This window comes from Heliangelus exortis, chromosome 7 (assembly GCF_036169615.1).
Source record: "Heliangelus exortis chromosome 7, bHelExo1.hap1, whole genome shotgun sequence".
NCBI classification, from domain to species: domain Eukaryota; kingdom Metazoa; phylum Chordata; class Aves; order Apodiformes; family Trochilidae; genus Heliangelus; species Heliangelus exortis.
In genome coordinates, this window is record NC_092428.1 from 27,597,690 (window position 1) to 27,617,759 (window position 20,070).

General features: G+C 36.6%; 1 protein-coding gene across 3 annotated transcripts in view; it reads left to right on the plus strand.

The window, feature by feature from the left end:
- ATRNL1 (attractin like 1) overlaps positions 1-20,070 on the plus strand; it is a 462,013-nt gene that overhangs the window by 212,242 nt on the left and 229,701 nt on the right. For all 3 annotated transcript variants that reach the window (XM_071749487.1, XM_071749488.1, XM_071749489.1), the window contains exon 25: positions 15,590-15,651. In XM_071749487.1, coding sequence (XP_071605588.1) covers positions 15,590-15,651 — 62 coding nt within the window. The remainder of the gene's footprint in view (positions 1-15,589; positions 15,652-20,070) is intronic.

The window sequence follows — 20,070 nt, forward strand, 5'->3', positions numbered from 1 at the left end:
TACATTTTTTAGAATTTCTCATTTCTAGAGTTCATTCTGAGAAATAAAGCTTAGTTCTAGATGCTTTGCCTTCTAGGCATTTCAGTATTTAAGCTATGTCAGACTTTCTTGCCAGAGCAGTGAAATTTTAGTTCTGGACTGAATATATGTTGTGCTGATCATGCTATGCAGTTTTCTGTTCAATCTTAGCTGTATTTCATAAAAATACTTCTTTTAAAAGGAGAATGTATGTGTGTATCTATGAAGACTCTCAATAGAAAGCTGACCTGGTATGTTATGTCTTATGCCTTTTTTTTTTCTGTAATCATTCTTTATTTTAATCACTACGTTTCCTATCCTATTTTTAGTCCAATCTGAACTGGCAAAAGACATTTTCAAATACAGATGTTGATGAAGTCAAGACTCCTGCTTCTAGTAAAGAGGAATTTTTGCTAAGTCTGGTACAGTACAAATGCAGACATGTGAAGGAATTTTTTTTTTTTTTTTTTTTTTGTCCTGTGCTTTATTAAACTTATGAATTTGATGGATTGAATTTTAAAAACTATAAATCACCAGGGATTTGTTGAGCATATCAGGTATTTTAAAGTTTCATGGCTTTGATTCACAGGAAGACATGCAGGTGACTGGTATTGCATTTTATCTTCAGCTTATTTTTTTGGGTTCTAATGTAGTAGCTTTATGTAAGTTTATGCTGGCCACAGCCTTATTAATAGATTTTCTGGTAGATCCAGTTGTAGAGATATTGATATCTGGGAACATTTGAAGCAAGCTGTGTGTATAATATAGATTGATGTATGATATTCACATAATCTATATTATTTTTCATTACCCTCTGTATTGAATTTTGCAGCTATTGAATCTCTAAATTAAGTGCAAAGAATTTTAATACTGTAGTTAAGATTTTAAACATACTGAGAGCCAGGACAGGGGAAGATAGGCTTCTTGCAGTAATTTAAACTCTTGTTACTGGTAGCTCAGAACCCCACAGGGGTTGAGGTTGGACGGGACATCTAGAAGTGGTCTCACCCAACCCCCTTCTTGAGCAGGGTCAGCAAGAACAGCTTGCCCAGGACCATGTCCAGTTGGATTTTTAATATCTCCAAGGGGGTCTGTCAGGTATCTTCCCTTCTTAATTGCTCCTTTGTAGGATTTTATTTTGTATACCAGAGTCAGAGAGTTGTAGTCAATGGGGCAGAATCTGGTTGGAGGTGACTAGTGGAGTCCCTCAGGGGTCGGTACTGGGACCGGTGTTGTTCAATATCTTCATCAATGACTTGGATGAGGGTATAGAATGTACCCTCAGCAAGTTTGCTGATGACACTAAGCTGGGAGGAGTGGCTGACACACCAGAAGGCTGTGCTGCCATTCAGAGAGACTTAGACAGGCTGGAGAGTTGGGCAGGGAGAAACATGATGAAATTCAACAAGGGGAAGTGTAGAGTTTTGCATTTGGGGAAGAACAACACGATGTCCCAGTATAGGTTGGGGGCTGACCTGCTGGAGAGCAGTGTAGGTGAAAGAGACCTGGGGGTCCTGGTAGACAAGAGGATGACCATGAGCCAGCAATGTGCCCTTGTGGCCAAGAAGGCCAATGGCATCCTGGGGTGCATTAGAAAGGGGGTGGTTAGTAGGTCAAGAGAGGTTCTTCTCCACCTCTATTCTGCATTGGTGAGGCCGCACCTGGAGTATTGTGTCCAGTTCTGGGCCCCTCAGTTCAAGAAGGACAGGGAAGTGCTTGAAAGAGTCCAGCGCAGAGCTACTAAGATGATTAAGGGAGTGGAACATCTCCCTTATGAGGAAAGGCTGAGGGAGCTGGGTCTCTTTAGTTTGGAGAAAAGGAGACTGAGGGGTGACCTCATCAATGTTTTCAAATATGTAAGGGGTGAGTGTCAGGGAGATGGAGTTAGGCTTTTCTCAGTGGTGACCAGTGATAGGACAAGGGGTAATGGGTGTAAATTGGAGCATAGGAGGTTCAAGTTGAATATCAGAAAAAATTTTTTTACTGTAAGGGTGACAGAGCCCTGGAACAGGCTGCCCAGGGGGGTTGTGGAGTCTCCTTCACTGGAGACATTCAAAACCCGCCTGGACACGTTCCTAGGGGATGTACTCTAGGGGGCCCTGCTCTGGCAGGGGGGGTTGGACTAGATGATCTTTCGAGGTCCCTTCCAACCCCTAGGATTCTATGATTCTATGATTCTATGATATCTGAGTTACAGCATGAGTCCTGGGTGTTCTTCAGACCTTGGTGCATCAGCCACCATCAGGGAGTGCATTTCAGTCTTGGAGGTTAAATGTGATCACCATGTTCTGTTCTCCACATTCCTCTTTCCTTACATCACATGAATTTGAACATTCTAACTTTCCCCCAGGTAAAATTAGACCTACCATCACATTGACCTAATTCATGTAAAGGACATGTTTAACATTCAATTACTGGACACAGTTGTAAATGTTTTAAATTACAGCAGTATAATAATAAGCAGTTTAATAAATCCCTAATCAAGGGACAGTGAAAGGGGTCAGAAGGGTGCCATCAGGTTTGTGGGCTCAGTTAATTGTCATAAAATGTGATGAGCTTTCCAGCTTGTCTAATAGGAAAACAATTTTAATTCTTAAGGTAGGTTAAGATTATAGAAATTGTACAAAGACTAAAGACTGAGTTACTGAGTAGATATCACTTCACAATGCAATTCATCAGACCAATAATGAAAAAGCTGTAGAAGTGTCTTTACAGAATATAAGTGTTCTATTGGTACTACTGGAATAGCACCTTGCAATAAGTATCTGTTAAATTACATCATAGTCTTAAACATTTATAGTCATGAGGCAATAAGCAAGGCATTTATTTCAGGAACTTTTGATGCAACAAATTTTGAATGCTCAGTCTTGTTGCTATCAAATTATCCATTGGTACATTTTTGATGATATCAATTGACATAAGCAAGGTCCTACTTATTTTGTGAAACTGCTTTGAAATTAATAAAGAACACCTTTGGTAATGTACAAGGAAAAGGCAAAGGTTAGTTTAGATTATATATTATTTGTTGTTTTAAAATAACACTTTTAATGTGGATGTCTCCACTCTTCTCAACTTTGGAGGAAAGGAGAGAAAATTAACTCTCTCAAAAATCCTTTTTCTGTCTTGTGTCCCATTACTGGCACAGGGCCCTAATAACCCATACTCACAACCTGTGAGAAAGGAACTAATGATACCTAATTACAGAGTCATAGAATGAGTGTGGTTGGAAAGGACCATCAGGAGCTTGTCTCAAGCAGTGTCAGCTGAAGCAAGTTGTCCAAGGCTTTTTCCAGTCAGGTTTTTAATATCTCCAAGAATGAAGAATCAAAATCCACCTATCTGAGCAACCTGTTCCAGTTTTCAATCATCTTTGCAGTAAAAATTTCCTTTTGTGCAAATGGAATTTCTTTTATTTCAATTTGATCTGATTTAGGTTCAGGCTTAAAAAAAGCAATTGGTATATGGAACACATTAACTTAACTGTTTTTAAAAATTTATTATTGAGAATGTATGTGTACAGAAAGAATGTTGCTGTATGGAACATCTCATTTGCAAAAAATCCCTTGTAACCTCTGAATATTGTCACATGGTTTGTTTTTGTTGAACTTTCTCCTGACAGTCTAAGTCAAAATGTCTGTAAACACCATAAATCAGTATTAAGCCCTCCACAGATGCATAAAATAATAAAAAAAAAAAAAAACCAAACTCATTTGCAGATATAGAGCAATTAAACATTAGTTTTCAGGCATAAATATTTTTAAAATCTTCTCTTTTTTATAAGCATGTTCTTGTGTTAGTCAAAACCATGAGTAATTTTCATTTGGACAAAAGGGTGGGGGGTACAATGGAAAGATTTGGCACTTTCTGTAAGCATTGTGGGAAGGGAAATCACCCCTTCCTTTTGAGTGTAGTCAGTGCATTTGGTTGAAGAGATCTTTCTACTGTATTCTTCTGTAAAACATACTGAAAATCTTTCCTGGAACACTCTGAGGATGTCTGTTACATATGGCCGTTGGCAAGAAAGATACTTTTAAAATCTGTACATGAGAAAGTTCACCCTGCAGGGAGTAAACAGTCTGCTTTTAATTTTTAACTTTATTTTTCAACACCTTCCTACACTTTTGAAGCCAGATAGTGTGGATTGTCCTCCAACGTATTTGTCTCTTGCAGGACATCATTGTTAATATTTATTCCACTGTGCCCTGCTCAAAACCAGTGTTATAAAAGCCTTCTCAGGCTCCTAGAATGCAGTAATTGTTCATTGTCAAATATGTTCATTTTGTAGGGAAACTGTAGGAGGGAACTGCTTTTTTTTCCTAACATTTTCTAAGAAAATATTTCAGGGTTTAACCAAGTTTAAATTTTAGGTTTTATTTAAGAAAAACATTTTTCCATTCTCTCCTTTTAGAAAAGTACTTTTCCCTATAAAGGCTGTTAAAAAGTGCTTTATTTTTGGGGGGGTGTGGACATCTCAGCCAATAACAACCTTGTCAGAACCAGTAGCTATGGGAGCAAGTAGAAACCTCAAATTTCCCAGGTTTCAGAAGAAAATGTGATCCTTTGTCCTGACATTCTGTCTAAAACTAATGTGACTAATGGTTGCTTTTGTAAGTATTTTCTTTCATGTGATTCTGTGATGTCTGATAATGTGTGCACTTGTGTGGATGTCTTTCCTTTAGTTGGTATATTTAGGTCAATTTCTCTTGTACTGTTACAAATCTTGTAGGCACTGAATTTTTAATACCCTTAATCTTTGATGCAGTGTGTTTAAAATCAGGTTTTGAGTCCAAAGTTATCCATGCAGGACAAGCAGAGCTACATTCTGCAGCTTTGATTCTTAGGAAACAAAGTTTTGTTAAAGGATTTCCTAGAAGTCATTGCATTGCATTTTAAACATGTCCCTAGTTAAAAGTAAAAAATATTTTCATGAAGCATATAGGAAGGCTGGAGGATACCCAAACTTTACTTGACCTACTCTTCAAAACAGGTTTCTTCCTCCCTAATTCACCTGCCATACAGATTTGGTACAGCAAATGAGGTGTTTCAGAATTCCAAAGTATAAGTCTGGGTAACAGAGACTGAATTCATTAACACTCTGAATGTTTTTTTCATGCAGGATCTTTATCCTTATTCCAGTACTTGTTTTGGTCAGAAGATGTTATTCATTATTTTGGGATCAAGTTCAGCTCTGCAGGCTGAGCTGCTCTGCTCCTATGGAAATGAAAGAAATTCAATAGCTGGCCAAGTGCCCTCAAAAGCAGACCTTAACATTTCTGCCTTAAGTTGGTCTGAAGTATTCAACAGGAGAAAGAAAAAGGCACTTCCTAAGTCTCAGCAGAGTTCAGGCCAGCATATACAATTATGTAGGGCTCTTGAAAAGTATTTTCCGATGCTCTCTGAAAGCATGAAGTGCCTTAGCAGAAGAAGAATATTTATTTTCTTTGGATTTCTATTTTGATAAAGCTGTTCAACACCTTAATGGTAACTGTTCATTTGCACATGCCTAATTAAACAGTTAGAGCTTCTGGAAAATATACTTGAAAATACAGTTTTTTAAAAAATGAGGCTAAAAAGTATTCTCGGTGCTGAAAACTTTGAATACTTTTTTTCCTCTAAACAACTAATTATGAATTAAAGGGACTGAATGGAGTGCCTTGCTGTTTGTCCATGAGGTGGGAACAGCTTCATTCTGACATTTGCAGGTAGCCTTCAAGATCACATAAGTGATGTGCCTTATATATCACCCTGTCATTTCTGTATTTCAGTTGTAGAGCTTTCATTAGAAATACTGTTTTTTCATGGAAATGACTGTTGGCAGAACATAGCAGTGTAGTATCACGTGTCACTGCCAAACCTTAGCACAACTAGCCTGGTTTCTTGAAAACTGTCTTGGAAATTGCTCCTGCTCTTCTCCTTGTTCTCCAGCATTCTGGATCTGCCTGAAACCCACTCCTTTTCCCCACCTAATTACATCAATATGTAATGTATTTACATGTCATACATAATTTGACATCAAAAGTTCCTGCTTACTAGCATTACCCATTTCTTTCCATATTTTAAAGATGTTTTCATGCATCTGGCCACATATCAGTCATTGATAGAAATTTTAGCACCCTGACTCTACAGCATGTGTTATGGTATTGAGTAAAATCTGAGCTGTCAGTAATCTCTGCTTTTTTTCAAATTTATTACAGTTTGCAATAGGAGTTTCAAAAGAGGGATAAAAATTAAATTAAAGAGAGTAAAATTAACATAACAAAATTGGATCGCAATTTGTTCTGTTAATCCTCATCATTTAATTTTCATTTTATCTTCTAAAAGTCTCAGTTGTCACTTTCTGGATTTTGATCACCTCTTCAAGTTAGATCATTAAACTCATTTTCTTCCTTACACGTTGTATTTTCCTTCTTAGTATGCTGAGGGTTTTTTAGGTCACCACTTTTACTTTATTTGAAGCAAATTTTTCCTGTTAGTGTGATCTGTTGTTCTTTCAGCCACAGATCTGTTAGAAGAGTTTTGTCCTTGAATAGTAAAGCAGACATCCTCTCTTACATGCAGAACCTCACACTTCCTTCAGTGGAAAACACGTAAAATACACAAAGCTTTTCATGATTATGATATTTATTTATTTATATTTTTTCTCCTCATATCTTTTTGGGTTGTTTATTCTAAATTGTGTGGGTTCCTAAGTGCCCTCTTCACTCTCACACACACATCCAAGTGGCTCTCGTAGGCACCTTTGCGTACCTCAGTTTCTCTTGCTATTAATGTGGTTCAGGAACAAACTGAAATTAGAATGAAGCTGATGGACTTGTCCTCTGTACAGTTTAATGAATTTTCTGGATCTTCATTTATCATAATTTCACACCAATGATAACAAAGTTTCACAGTCTTGAAAAAGCCGTTCTGCATTCTGCCTTCTGGACTTCTCTTGTGGCTAATTAGTGTCTCTCATGAGAGGCAGGACTAAACATTTCAATATTTTGCCTTAGCACTGTGTTCTGAGAGCCAACTTTTAGGTATTTACCACTAATAGTAATGCAGTCAACCTTCAACTCTGGAGAAAGAAGTGAGACTACTGGTTTTTAATTCTAAGTTTATTCTATGATAGTGCTGTTCATAGGATGAACAAAATTCAGGTATTCTCTGAACAGCTGCTGGAATACAGATTCCTTCCTTTTTTCCAAAGTTTAATTGCATCTTGTATGCTAAGAATGGCTTCTATAGTTGTAGTAGTGCTATTTACATAAAGGAATTAAAGCCTCTGTCTTTTCTGGCTTTATCAATAGGTGAAGAGGGTAACAAGAAAATAAATCAGTGAATTTCTCTGCTGAATGAGAATGCTGCCTTTTGGTTGTTTTACACATTAGAGAGGGGAATCACCAAGCACCATGCAGAAGAAAATGTAGTTTTTACAAAGTGGTATTATATACATAAATCTTATGAAAGACAGATACCTTTGGGATATCGTAGGCCATAGACTTCTGTGTAATCCATTACCCGTGCTGATATAAACCTTTGATTTGTGGATTTAAACCTGAAGCTGAGTAACCTCATAAATATGCTAATCCACTGTAATCAAGAAAAGTGCTATTGCAAATACAAAATTTTTATTCCACAGTTCCAACAGCTTTATAGCATGCTCTACATTTATAACAATAAACTTTGGGAAATTACTCTCTTCATGTTTAAGAAAATGCTTTGCCCTTTTGTTGGCATCTTAGCAATGAGTTTTACAGACATTACTTTGAATGGCATGATCTTTATGCAAAATTCAGTGCATGTTTTGCCTTTTCTAACCAAGGAATCGGTTTCTAGAATGAACATTATATAAATTTAACAAAAAAATTCAGCTTTTGGAGCCCTATAAAAATTGTATTATAATTTTCATTTGGCTGGAGACCAACCAGTGGGTTAACTAGTAGATTATCTAACAAAACCAGCTCTAATGTATATTTAAGAACATGAAAACTCTGCAGGTTTTGAAAGAAATTTTATTCTTTTTAGAGGCACATTCTCCCTGTCATATGTATTTCTACACATACACATAATGCTATAGTCATAATATAAAAAGTTCAGGAGTCATTCAGAGAATTCAGTATAGATTTTTTAATTATTATTGTTTTCTTTAAGAAAAGGTAAAAAATATCTTCCATGCAGGAAAGAAAACGGGACACTTTTTTAAGGTTCCTAAACTTCAGAATACAAGAATTCTGCTTTTTTTGGAGGTGTATTTTCTGTGTAATACTAAATCCACAGTGAATACTGTGTATAAAACCAGTTGTGTTAAAAAATCAGTCTTTTCAAGAAATAAAAAACAATCCAGACACTGCAATACTAATATTTATTTGACTTGTTTTGAGTAATCCCATTTCTAATCCATATTTAAAGAAAATTGAATTACATTTGAAATAGCAAAAAAATAATCAGTCAGTTGTGAAATAATTTATTCCTCATTTCACATGAAACACCTGTCAAAAATGATTATTTTCTCATCTCTGTAATCAGTAATTATGAATTTGTATTCTGTGTTTGAAGGACTGAAACCTAAACACTGGTAATTTGAGCAGTGCAGTGTTTTCCAGGTTGTTAGGTTTGTACTTGCCAGATTACCCATCTCCTTGCATGTGGATCTGCTGAGGTTTTTCTATTAATACAAAATCAGGCTCCAATTTTTGGTGGAATAGTGACTTATTCACTCGTCACAAATTAAAATTGTATTTGGTTTTAGGTTTAAAGGTGACATTTTTAGAAACAAGACTGCTGTTGACCACTTTAAAAATGGAAAATAGTTCAACATGTATCCCCTACAAATTCCTTCAGGAATTTTAACTTGAATCTGAGATACTTTCTGAGTATGTTTGGTGTGGTATAATAGGACTGTTTAGATTTCTGTACTGATCAATGTTGCCTCAGAACTCCAGTCTACTGTCTCTAAAGTTGAGAAGCCAGAATCAGTTTCTCTGTGACCACTCTTAGGGGAGCTCCCTGCTCCTGAGAAGCTTCTCTTGTTTTCTAATTCAATCTGATTACTTTTGAATTTTTTTTTTTTTCAGTTAATAGTTCACAACAGTAAACAAATTGCATATTGATAAATAATAAAAGGTTAAGCATGCTAAGTGGTCTGTATAGCTTTGTAAATTGAACTCATTTGAACAGTACACATTTTAGTGGAGCCAAGTGCAGGGTTATTAACTGTGTGTAAGTTGAAATAAATATAACATTTTGGCACTTGTGTATCCTTCCAAAGCATCCAGTGCCTCTTGCTGAGATCAGAAGAGTGGGGTCTACAGATTTAGCAAAGGTACCTGCAGTCTTATCCTCAAACTGTTCATTTCCTCATGTAGGCTGCAGGGAGCAAGTGAGGGAATTAAAATAATCATATTTATAGCAGAGATGCAGAACAGACATGGGGGTGCCAGATTAAGTGTGCCCTTTGAGGAGGCATTTTGTGTTTCACAGAGTTGTGCTTCCCCTTTCATTCGGATTCACTTCTCACAGGTTGCTTCTGCCCAGTCTGTGAGCATTTCCATGCAAAAAATGTAGACAGTTCACTTCAGTGCCAGCTTCAGGGGATTGTGCAAACTCAGAGCACAACAGCTCCTTCTCCTTGTACAATTCTGTCTCCACAAGTGCTGGGCAGTAGTAGCTGTGCATGGTGTTGCAGGATCTCCCAGAGTCAAGGGGCAGTGATGGTTTCAGGCTGGAATGTCAAGTGTGGGGGGTAGGAAACATTTTTTCACTGAGAGGGTTCTCAGGCACTGGAATGGCCCAGGACAGGGGTGGAGTCACCATCCCTGGAGGCATTTAAAGGGCATTTGGACCTGGTCCTTAAGGACATGGTTTAGTAGTTAGCTTATGGTGTTGGTCACAGGTTGGACTGGATGATCTTGGAGGTCTCTTCCAACCTAAAGCACTCTGTGATCCTGTGGGTATTACAGGTATTGGTTTTAGCAGCCCTGACAGAAAGTTTTTGCCAGCTTCAGAAGATGCAGCTTTGTGACTGACTGCTGTGCCTGCAGCCCTCTGTTAGAGGCTCACTAGAGAGCAGTACTGACTGGTTTGTACTGGAACATTGTACTTTTTTAATTTCAGAGGTTTTTGGGGTGGTTTTTTTTTTTTCTTGTTTGTTTGGGTTTTTTTTGGTTTAACTCTCCTATGTGTGAAAGAGTTCTGAGCCACGTGCTTTATGAGAGCTACTGTGAAATGCCCCTTTCACCTCAGTGGTATGTTCTCAGATTCATCAAACAACTTTATAAAGTTAAATATACCCTGATGCAGTAGTATTAACTCTGTTATTCTGACTTCGTTATCCAAGAAATTTTAGTTTTATAAATCAATGTGAATTCCACAAAATCTATATTTCAAATAGTCATCCCGTGGTGCCAATAATTGCAGAAATGTGACTTTTAAAATCACTGTTTAGTGGTAGCAGCTAGGCATTCCCCTGGATATAAGAACCCTGGAAGAAATCCAGATTGCTTCATCAACTTCACCACACTTCAACAGAGCAACATGACAGCACTGTGCCAGCACCAGCAGATTGAAACTTTCACCACTAATTCCATTTTGACATTGATGAAAACATCGTATGGGGCTTCTGCATTTGAGCAGGTATCTTTTAGCCTCTCTTTTGAGAACAGATGACACTTTAGTTTTCCTGTGTTAAATGAGAGTCGTTACTGTTTTTTTAATGTAATACTTTCACTGAACCCTTTTTTCATCAGACATGTGCAGCACTTGGAGGAGTGAAATTAATCTGTGTGGGCAACTGATCTGTGTAGAATCATAAACAATGTATAAAGTTGGAGTTTTTCCATGTTTAGTTTTTGGATAAACATAATTTATGTTTTTGACTCCTAGTATTCTAGAGCCATAGTAGCTGCCAGTTGTTTGAAAAGGATTTTCTATTATGTGGGAGGATTCCTGATGGTTTGCAACCCCATTGATCATGCTGAACTAGATGAGAATGAAAGTATAACTGTGCAGCACCCAGGTAGTTTCTCTCACCCTGTAGATCCAATATCGCCAGCCTGTGCTTGAGCTAATTTAGATTTGACAGGAAAAAAAAATCTAAATTGCACTGTCAGAATGGAGATTGCTTTTTGAATAGGAGTGTATCAGAACGGGGCTCAAACAGACACTTATTTGAATGTGAATTGTAAGGATAGCACTGTAGGTCAGAGGCCCATGGAATGTTTTTTAAGAGGGTTGAAAAAGAGCATGGGGTTGTCACTGCTTTATCTTCAGTGCAGCTGCTATCATTACCAACTTCTACAGAAATATCAAAAGCAAAACAACCCAAACAAAACCCGAGAGACTGCAAGGATCTGAAAAGGATCAAGAATCTATATTACTTTGAAAATTCTCTAATGTTAAATGTGGTTTGTCTATCAGAAGACCAAGGTGACTTGATGTTTAGAGAGAGAGGGTTTGATTTGGCAAACAGTAAAGCTTTGAGTCAGGACAGCCTTAGAAAATGTGGGGGGAGGGCCAAGAGAAAGCTCTGGAAGTTTGACAAGTGCAGAGCCCTAACCAGGGTGAAATGATCTAAAGTCTACCTGAACATTGGCCAATACTATGCCCTCATTTTAGTTTGTGTAGAGAAGATTACCCCTTCTACTCAGCTCTAGTGAGGCTGCATGTGAAATAAGACTCGAATTTTTGTTTTCCTGAACACTCTAATTTTTGTTTTCCCAGTTCAGGAAGGGTATCACAGAAGTGTGCCTTTTTGTTTTGGTTCTCTCATTGACTTTGATACTCATTCAATTTCTTAGTAATATCTGTATTAATCATTATGAAGATAATTTGCATATTGAACTAAACTGTAAGTTAGATTTTCTCCTTCACATCTTAGAGGTCGTTAACTAAAGGTTTCTTACAGTGGTATCGTTTGGTTGTGTGTACACAAACAGAAAAAATAAATAAAGAACTCAAATAGTAGTGTCTGCCTATTGAACTTAAAAGGCAAAGTGCAAGGTAGGAAAACATTCAACTGTAAAAGCCTTCCCAAAGGATGTCATTCAGCTCATGGGAATACAAACCTAGGTTGTATTTCAGCCTCTCATGACTCTGAATAATGGAAATAATATCCTATAATTACTACATTATTTGAGAGAGAAAAAGGTTGGTATTTGGATAATCTAGTCTATGCCATCCTGACACAGAGACAATCTGTGGAAGCTGCTTATCAAACCTTGATGTGAAGGCTGTGATTCCAAGATTGGTTTTCTTCAAGTTATCTTTCATTTTCTATTTATGTTATCACTATGGAAGTTTCCTATCACCATCATCTGGGAGGACTGCTTGTTGACATTAGAATAAATTCTTTACTGGCATCAACACAGCAGAAAGCTGTAGGATTCAGCCAGCAGGCATGTAGCTGCTCAGTATTGCTTCTCTGATCATTCAATCTCAGCGAGAAGAAATATTCTTATTTTAGCATTATATTATTTTGCATAAATACCCAATCAGTACTTAGAAGCTATGGGAGAAATTTATCTCAACTAACATTATTTATATTCTAAGTTTGACATTAGATCTATAGTTCATACACTCCCTGTGATGTTAGTAGAGAAAAATGGCAGCTCCATAGGGTAATTTATTCCATGTTATATGAGTCCCACATCTGTTTCAGAGTCACTCACCTATGAAATGCCTTCATATCTCTGCTGATTATTATAAACTAGCTGACTATTGACTAGATTCACACATTTGACTAGGTTGGACATGTTCCACATGGCAAAATGTAAAGAAATTTTGTTTAAAATATCTTTTTCAAATTCTGGGAATGCCAATATATAGAATATATGTTTGGCACTTTTGCATATGAAAGTGTTTAATGATTCTCTGATTTGACAGAAATAATTTGGATTTATTGCTGGTAAGTTTGTCCTTTTTTTGCAATGTTCCATAAAAAAAAATATATATATATATATACATAGAATTCTATTATGTATCCGAGTTTTCCAACATCCTATTTCCAAGACATTGCAGTATTTGATCTTTCCTATTTTACTGATAAAAATGCCCATTTGCACCAATATTTTTCTCAGCTCTTTTAAACTGGTTGCCTAAAGTTGTCTCAGTTAAAAATTATTCCTCAAGAAAGTGTATGAGAGGACAGGCAAGAGCATGAGTTAATCTTCATGTCCCTGTCTTTTGCTTCAGAACGTATATAGTACCAGTGTGGGAGTGTGCAATAGTTTTATCCAAGGAGAAATTCAATTACAGTTTTAATGATACTAAAGGAAGTAATAATTTTGAAGGTTTTAAGTATGCACAGTTAGCACAGTCCAGGCAGTTTATTTTGGGTTATGTCTGACCTTATTGTATTTTCTTTCCAGGTCTAATAATAGACCATCTACCAAAGTTTTACCATGTCCTCACTTTAGTTTCTCCTTTTTTGTTCATTCTTAATTTATTGACAGTGGGAGATGAAAGAATTTTCTTTACAGTATTTGTTCATTGTCTGAGAGCCTGAGCAGACAGAAACTTATGAGAGTGGATAATGTCATGAAATGGAGCATAGGCTAAAGTTAGAGTTTGTGTACATTATTTGAATGTATGAGCCATTTCTTGGATTAGGTTCATTCACTGCAAATGTGGAATTTTGATTTAGTGCACTCCTCTTGTGCCTTTTTTTCCTTTTTTGCTAGATGGTTTTGGTAGAATTGCAGAGACCACCTATATTTTGCAAACCAAAGCACAACAGTCTAAGGGCAGACTTACTATTTCATATGAAAGATATCCCTAAGTTAGACTTCCAAGACTGCATTATTCTTGAGGAACAGATCTTGATGTTGTTCTGTGGGACTGTTATTGGTCCATGCAATATCTCAAGTGAGCATTTGAAGTATCTACAGCAGAGGGGAAAAAAAGAAAATCTGTTACTGCAGACCTTAGCTTCTGAATGATGAAAAAATCCCCATGTTCAAAAACTGTTCCTATTTCAACAGACCTGTGCCACCCATCAAGATTCAGTGTAAAGTTTATTTCCTACATCATGGATGTATCCAAAACATCAAAAATGAAGAAATCCTCTCTGGTGAAATGTTGAATGTGACCCATCTTCTTATGCTGTGTTCTCTCACATATTCTGCTGGGTATCTGACTTTGGAATCCTTAGCTTGCTATAAAGGATGTGTCAGCAGCTGCAATGACTTTTCTTCCAATTAGGTCACTTGATGTCAAGTTCTTAAGTGCTTTCTTAGGGTTTTTTTATCTGTATTGTTGTTGATTAAAAAAAAGAAAACAAAACCAAACCAAACCCAAATATATTTTTCAAAGGCTTGAATGTGACATGGAAAAAATGTAGACATAGCAGTAATGCTTGCTGGAGCAATCACCTCATCTATCATCCATCAGCTTTTTTTTTTTTTTCATGTACCTTTTTCTCTCATAAGAGATGTGTTTTCATGATGGTGCCCCTGTGCTGGTTCCTGGAATGATGCATTATAAATGCTGCTCTTTCCTTGGACTTTAAACAATCTGACCTACAGTTGTGGTTAGCTAAAAAAGCCCCATTGAGGCCATTTTAATGCAAAAAACTACCTTATTTTTTTTCTCTTAATAAAAAACTTAAGTTCTTGAGTAACATGAATTATAATTTCAAAAGTTTACAAATCAACTGTTAAAGGGAATCAGTAATTTAGTATAATTGCTCTTCAAGATCAGATTGGAAATGCACAAAGTTCTCTAAAAACAATTATTGAAACAGGCTGGGAATATAGTTAAACAATTTGTGCAATTCAAAGTGGCAGATTCTGTGCATCTTCAGGCTGATGATTATACACTAGGAAACACTGCAGAAGACAGGAGCTTAAGGATATCAGTAGATATAACTTAAATATTAAATATAGTCCTTACCAATAGCAAAAAGGAATTATAATAATAATTATAGGCTTTATTGCATGCAAGTGTGAATGTGCAGCTGTGTGTGTATGCTGTTTTAGGGATAATTATTAAATCTTCATGAAAAATGACAGTAAAAAGTTTAACTACATCCTGTAAAAATGTGGCCTAAAAGAATATTTGTTACTTTGTCTTTAAAATAATTTGCTTTGGAACAGTTTGTTTTGTTATTCAGCAGATTTAGCGGAGTTTAAAAAAAAATAACATATGCATTGATGTTAATATTATGCAGCTGAGATATTTTCAATGCATTGATTTTAAGCACAAGATGATTTTTTCTCAATTCTACAAACTAGCTTCAATGTTGTGAATAAAATGGAATAATAAAATGCTGATTGTTAAAACAATTGACTATAAAAAGACCATTTCTATCAATATGATTTATTAATATTTTGCATGTGGTTTTCATTGTTTACATCAGGCAAGTTTCACACGGATATTTCTCTCAGCTTTCCTACAATAAAAAGAGTAAATTCCATTCTGAGATAGGCAAGGACATGGGAGTTAGCTGCTCATTTCACTTTATGCTAAACACAGGTGTGTGCACACTTGACTGAAATTCCACTTGAAACTAATCATCTGTGAATCCATAAAGCCCCAGCCTAAAAAGAGCTGTTGACTCTGAAAATGTTGTAATTTACTTCTGTTTTATTTGCAGATTGCCTTCTCACAGCACAACACTATCATGGATCTGGTGCAGTTCTTTGTCACCTTCTTCAGGTAAATTGCTTTTTCTGTCTTCTGACTGAAATTGTGGGGATTCATTTCCATCAAGCAAATACCTTCCCCAGCTCCTTAATCTTAAGAAATGCCTGCAAGGAAACCTTTAAAACTATGTTCACCAATTTGCACCAGTGGAGGATCCAGGCTGCTGTCTTGTAACTACAGGCAGCTTCTGGCATCCTTCATATGTTCAGTGGTACAGTCTTCACACTTATTTCATAAAGATTAAGTAGATGTGTACTGAATGTTACAGTGGTTAAGAGGAACCAGCTATACTGAATTCACCCAAGTACTTCATCCCTGTGAATTCTTTGTAAACTCCTTTAAAGAAAAATTAGTAGTAATGGTTAATTTCAATGGCTTCTTAGTGATATTTTTAATTAATCATCCCAAATCATTACTAATGCTGTGAGAGACAGTGGGTGATGCATGAGATTGGGTTGTGGCACCAGTGCAGGAATTGGCTTCCCCTGCAAATGGAACTGACTGCTCCAGGGTCTGAAGAAAACTCCACTGCAAGACTTCTTAAAAGTTCAGCTGCCTGGGAAAATGTCACAAACCTGAATATACATGGATTGGTTATGGTGCTCTGAAATCTTGTTGTGAAGATAATAACCATGAAGGGTGTGCAAAATATGAACAGTGACAGACAACTGTGTTTATCAGACTCTGTATTTCCTGAACTGCCATGTGTTTGCTTCACACCTTCACTACACAGCTTTTAAGTCCACTTTAATCATGGTGCTCTGAGGAACCCCATCTGAAAAAACACCCATTAAAGCTGTGAACAGGTCAACCTCTTTTTATTCCTGTCACATGGGAGGGGGCAGAAATGAGTGGCCCCTCAAGTCTTTTTCACCCAATGTCCTGGCTAATGGAGAGAGGTTTAGGAGCTGAGTGTCTAGTGTTTAGCTGCGAAGTGTCTCATTTCTCCTCTTTCTCCACCAATTAATAAAATGCTGGTTGCTTGGAGTTTACTCTAGTAGTGTTTTGATATTTGCATAGTTTTGGTGGGTTTTTTTCTTTTTTTTTTTTTTTTCTTTTTGTATTTTGATTTTTTGGGGCAAGCCAGCAAGATCTAAATAAGAATGCAGATACAAACCTTAAGGCAAACTCCTATAGAAGAAAGCTTAGTCTATCCAAGCATGATAGAACAGAGGGACCCTATGACAAATAGAGTGAGGATTTTGTTTCTTCTCTGTGCCCTCATGCTGGCTTAAGAAAGGGAAACTTCAGGTTCTTTGATGAGGAAGCCATCTGTACAGAAATATTGCATTAGCACTCCTAGTGTGATGGCCTCTCTGCTATGGTTTGTGCTGGGTAAATGCAAACTCAACATGATCCTGGTTGAAGGAGATCTCACCCAGCCTGAACCAAACCCGAGGCTGATGAACTCTGTTAGGAAGATCTGCCCAGGCCTATTGCTTGGCTACCTGGCTCTGTCCAACACATGACCCAGTATCTTCTGTGTGGATTTTTTCAGCCTTATGCACAGAGGCAAAGGGTTTTGTAGGTGTTGGAATTCCATTTATTTTCTTATCACAGAACCTAAACAATCCCACATAATGTCACAGCAACTTTCCTGACTCATAACTTCTTCAAGCAGAGCATCCTCACTGACACCATAGCTAGCAAATGGCCACTCTGTTAAATGATCTGAAGAAGAAACTGTCAGGATGTTTGCCAGTGGGCTAGTAGTCACTGTGTGTTAGAAAGAAATGTAGGAAAAAGATTTAGTGTGTCCTTTACAGAATACTAGGCTGAGAAATTCAGAATAAAAAGTTTCCAGTAAATGTGCTGTAAAACTTGGAGTAGTTATTAAATTGGATGTTGTTTCCATAGGCACAAGCTGCAGATGATTTTTAGTAGGAAAATGTAGCAGTAATTAATTTAATTTATTTTTTTCACATTAATGGACAGAGTGAATTTTATCCAAACACAGTGTCAGTACATTGTCTCAAAAGTGGTTGGTAGTGTTCAACCCTTCATTTGAAAATTTGTCTTCAATAGTTTGCACTTTAATTAAATTAATAAGGATTGTTTCTTTGCTTTTTGTTTCATGTTTTGCTTTTTTTATTCAGTGGGGATGTTGTATATTAAAACAGGGACAAATTATGTTGGTAACAGTAGTAACCCAGGTCATGCTTGCTTGAATTGTTGACAGAGAAAATAGTGTTGAAAGGCAACTTAGAGATTCTTGATAAAAAAATATGTTTCAAGCTGTTTTGATAGATGTGCATTTGTATTTCTCTCATCTGGTATTATGAGCACATGGTATAACCCTGTTCACCTGGGCTGCCTGGCCAAACCAGAAAATATGTTTATTTGACATTAACAGTTCTTTTTAACAACCATTTGAAATTATATTTTTAGGCTGTTCCTTTATGGGGTTAGTGTTCCAGAGTAAGAGATGTGATGCACCTTTTACTACTTGAAGCATTAACATGAAGCAAGCATTTTTAGAATTTTTCTGATGTATCAAGATTAACTATTTAAAAATACTGTTCTGTAAAAAATGGATTTAAAGCTATGCATAAAAAATGCAAAACCCATGATTAGAACTGCTATTAATACTTGATCTACCAAGATACTGTTGTACATCCTAGAGCAGAAAAGTTATAGAAATAAAAGTTCCTTTGAAAACGTAAGCAGAATATTACAGAAAGTGTGATATACAGACCATGATATTCATAGTGAAAAGATACAGACCATGATATACATAGTGAAAAACAAAACACCCAGCACCCTATTTAATTTAATTATTTTTATGCTGTAAGGTTTCATTCTATCTACTTCTTCAGTGACCTTTTATTTAAGAGAAGAAATTTGATCAGGTGTGTTGGAGGAGCAGCAGCAGCTTCCTGGCAGTTGTATAGAAACTGTGTTGCTTTAGTCAGTACTTTCTAGCTCATGCCTTGGAGACTTTTAGCCCTCACACAAACTGAGAAGTGTGTGTGGTTGAGAAGTGTGACTTTTTTTTTTTCCACCTACTTTGAAGCAGTACAGGTTTTGTTAAAAAATTTCCCAGGCAGGAAATGTGAACCATCCTTCTTATACTAAAGAAATTCAGTACCCACAGTTACAGAAAATCTATTCCTGCATTACCCTGACCAGTAAAATGCACAGTAAGCAAAAGCCTGGTTTGGTTTTGATTTTTTTGTTTTTTAAACTTTGAATGATATAGAAGTTTTCAGTGGTTTTAAGTATTACATTAATATATTCTTTTAACTGAGTAGGTGGCCAAGGCCTTTTAAGCATTTCATAATTGCATGTGCAGTATCTATAATTGCTGAAAACATTATTTACTTTTTCATTAGATCATATTGTATCACACATTAAAACCAATGAAATTCAATGTTTGTTAGTTTGTATTATGTGATGCTTGAGTAAATCCATAATTGAAAGCCAAGAAACTCTTAATTTCTAAACTTGTTTCTGAATAAATATATGGTTAAGGATTTGTAACAGTACTCAAACATTTCTCTGGAACTTTTTTTATCAAGAATCTACAGGAGGATTTGTGGTAAAAAAATGTTGTTTGTCTCCTAATCAAACACCAGGCAAAGTTGAAATTGCTACAGGTGACAAAGGGTAGCTGTTGGTATTTTTGTGATAAGTAATGATATCCAACTTTTTTTTTATAAGCCTGTTTCAAGTACATTATACCAGCTACTAACTAACCAGGCACTTTCTCTGAGCAGGCATCTTCTTCATCTCTCAGAACGATTCCTTCTGTTGCCTCTGGTTCAGCTCTTGGGGTGGAGCTGCCAACTATGAATAAGAGAAAACAATATTCAAAATTTATCCAGTGCTTGTTGCAGGAGGAAGGGAGGGGCATCTAGGTTGGGATGAGGGCTAGCATAGGAAATAGGAAATGCTACAATAGGAAATGCAGTTACTGAAAAAACAGATTTATCACTGCCATGTGTGTGCCTGCGTGTTCCAAATTCTGAGAAGAGTCACCTCAGCTGCATTTCACACAGGGGGAGGGGATGGCTGCATCCCAGCAGGTGGTACCAGAGCTCTCCAGAGCTTCAGTACCTGAATCTGCCCTTCTGGGTGTAAATTTGCAACAGGTGAAGTCCTTCTCTTTACCCACATCCTTTAGTGTGTCTTCCTGGCTTTGTGCTCTGTTTTTGGTAAATTAAAGGGTGATAAATTAATGCTGTATTTTTGACGTGCTTACTTTTATGAGATTGAATATTGATCTCCATAAGAAAGATAAAACACAGTATGTCAGGATCAGATCACATCCAGCATGTCTGGGTTCTCAGAAAAAGCAGAAGTCTTAAATCTATATTAGAATATTTTCTGGTAATATGAAAATCAAGTTATCTTAGCAAAATGGATTTTACATTTGAGGGTAGAATAAAATTGATTTTTACTTAGTGATGCATTAAACAGTTTTCACATCAC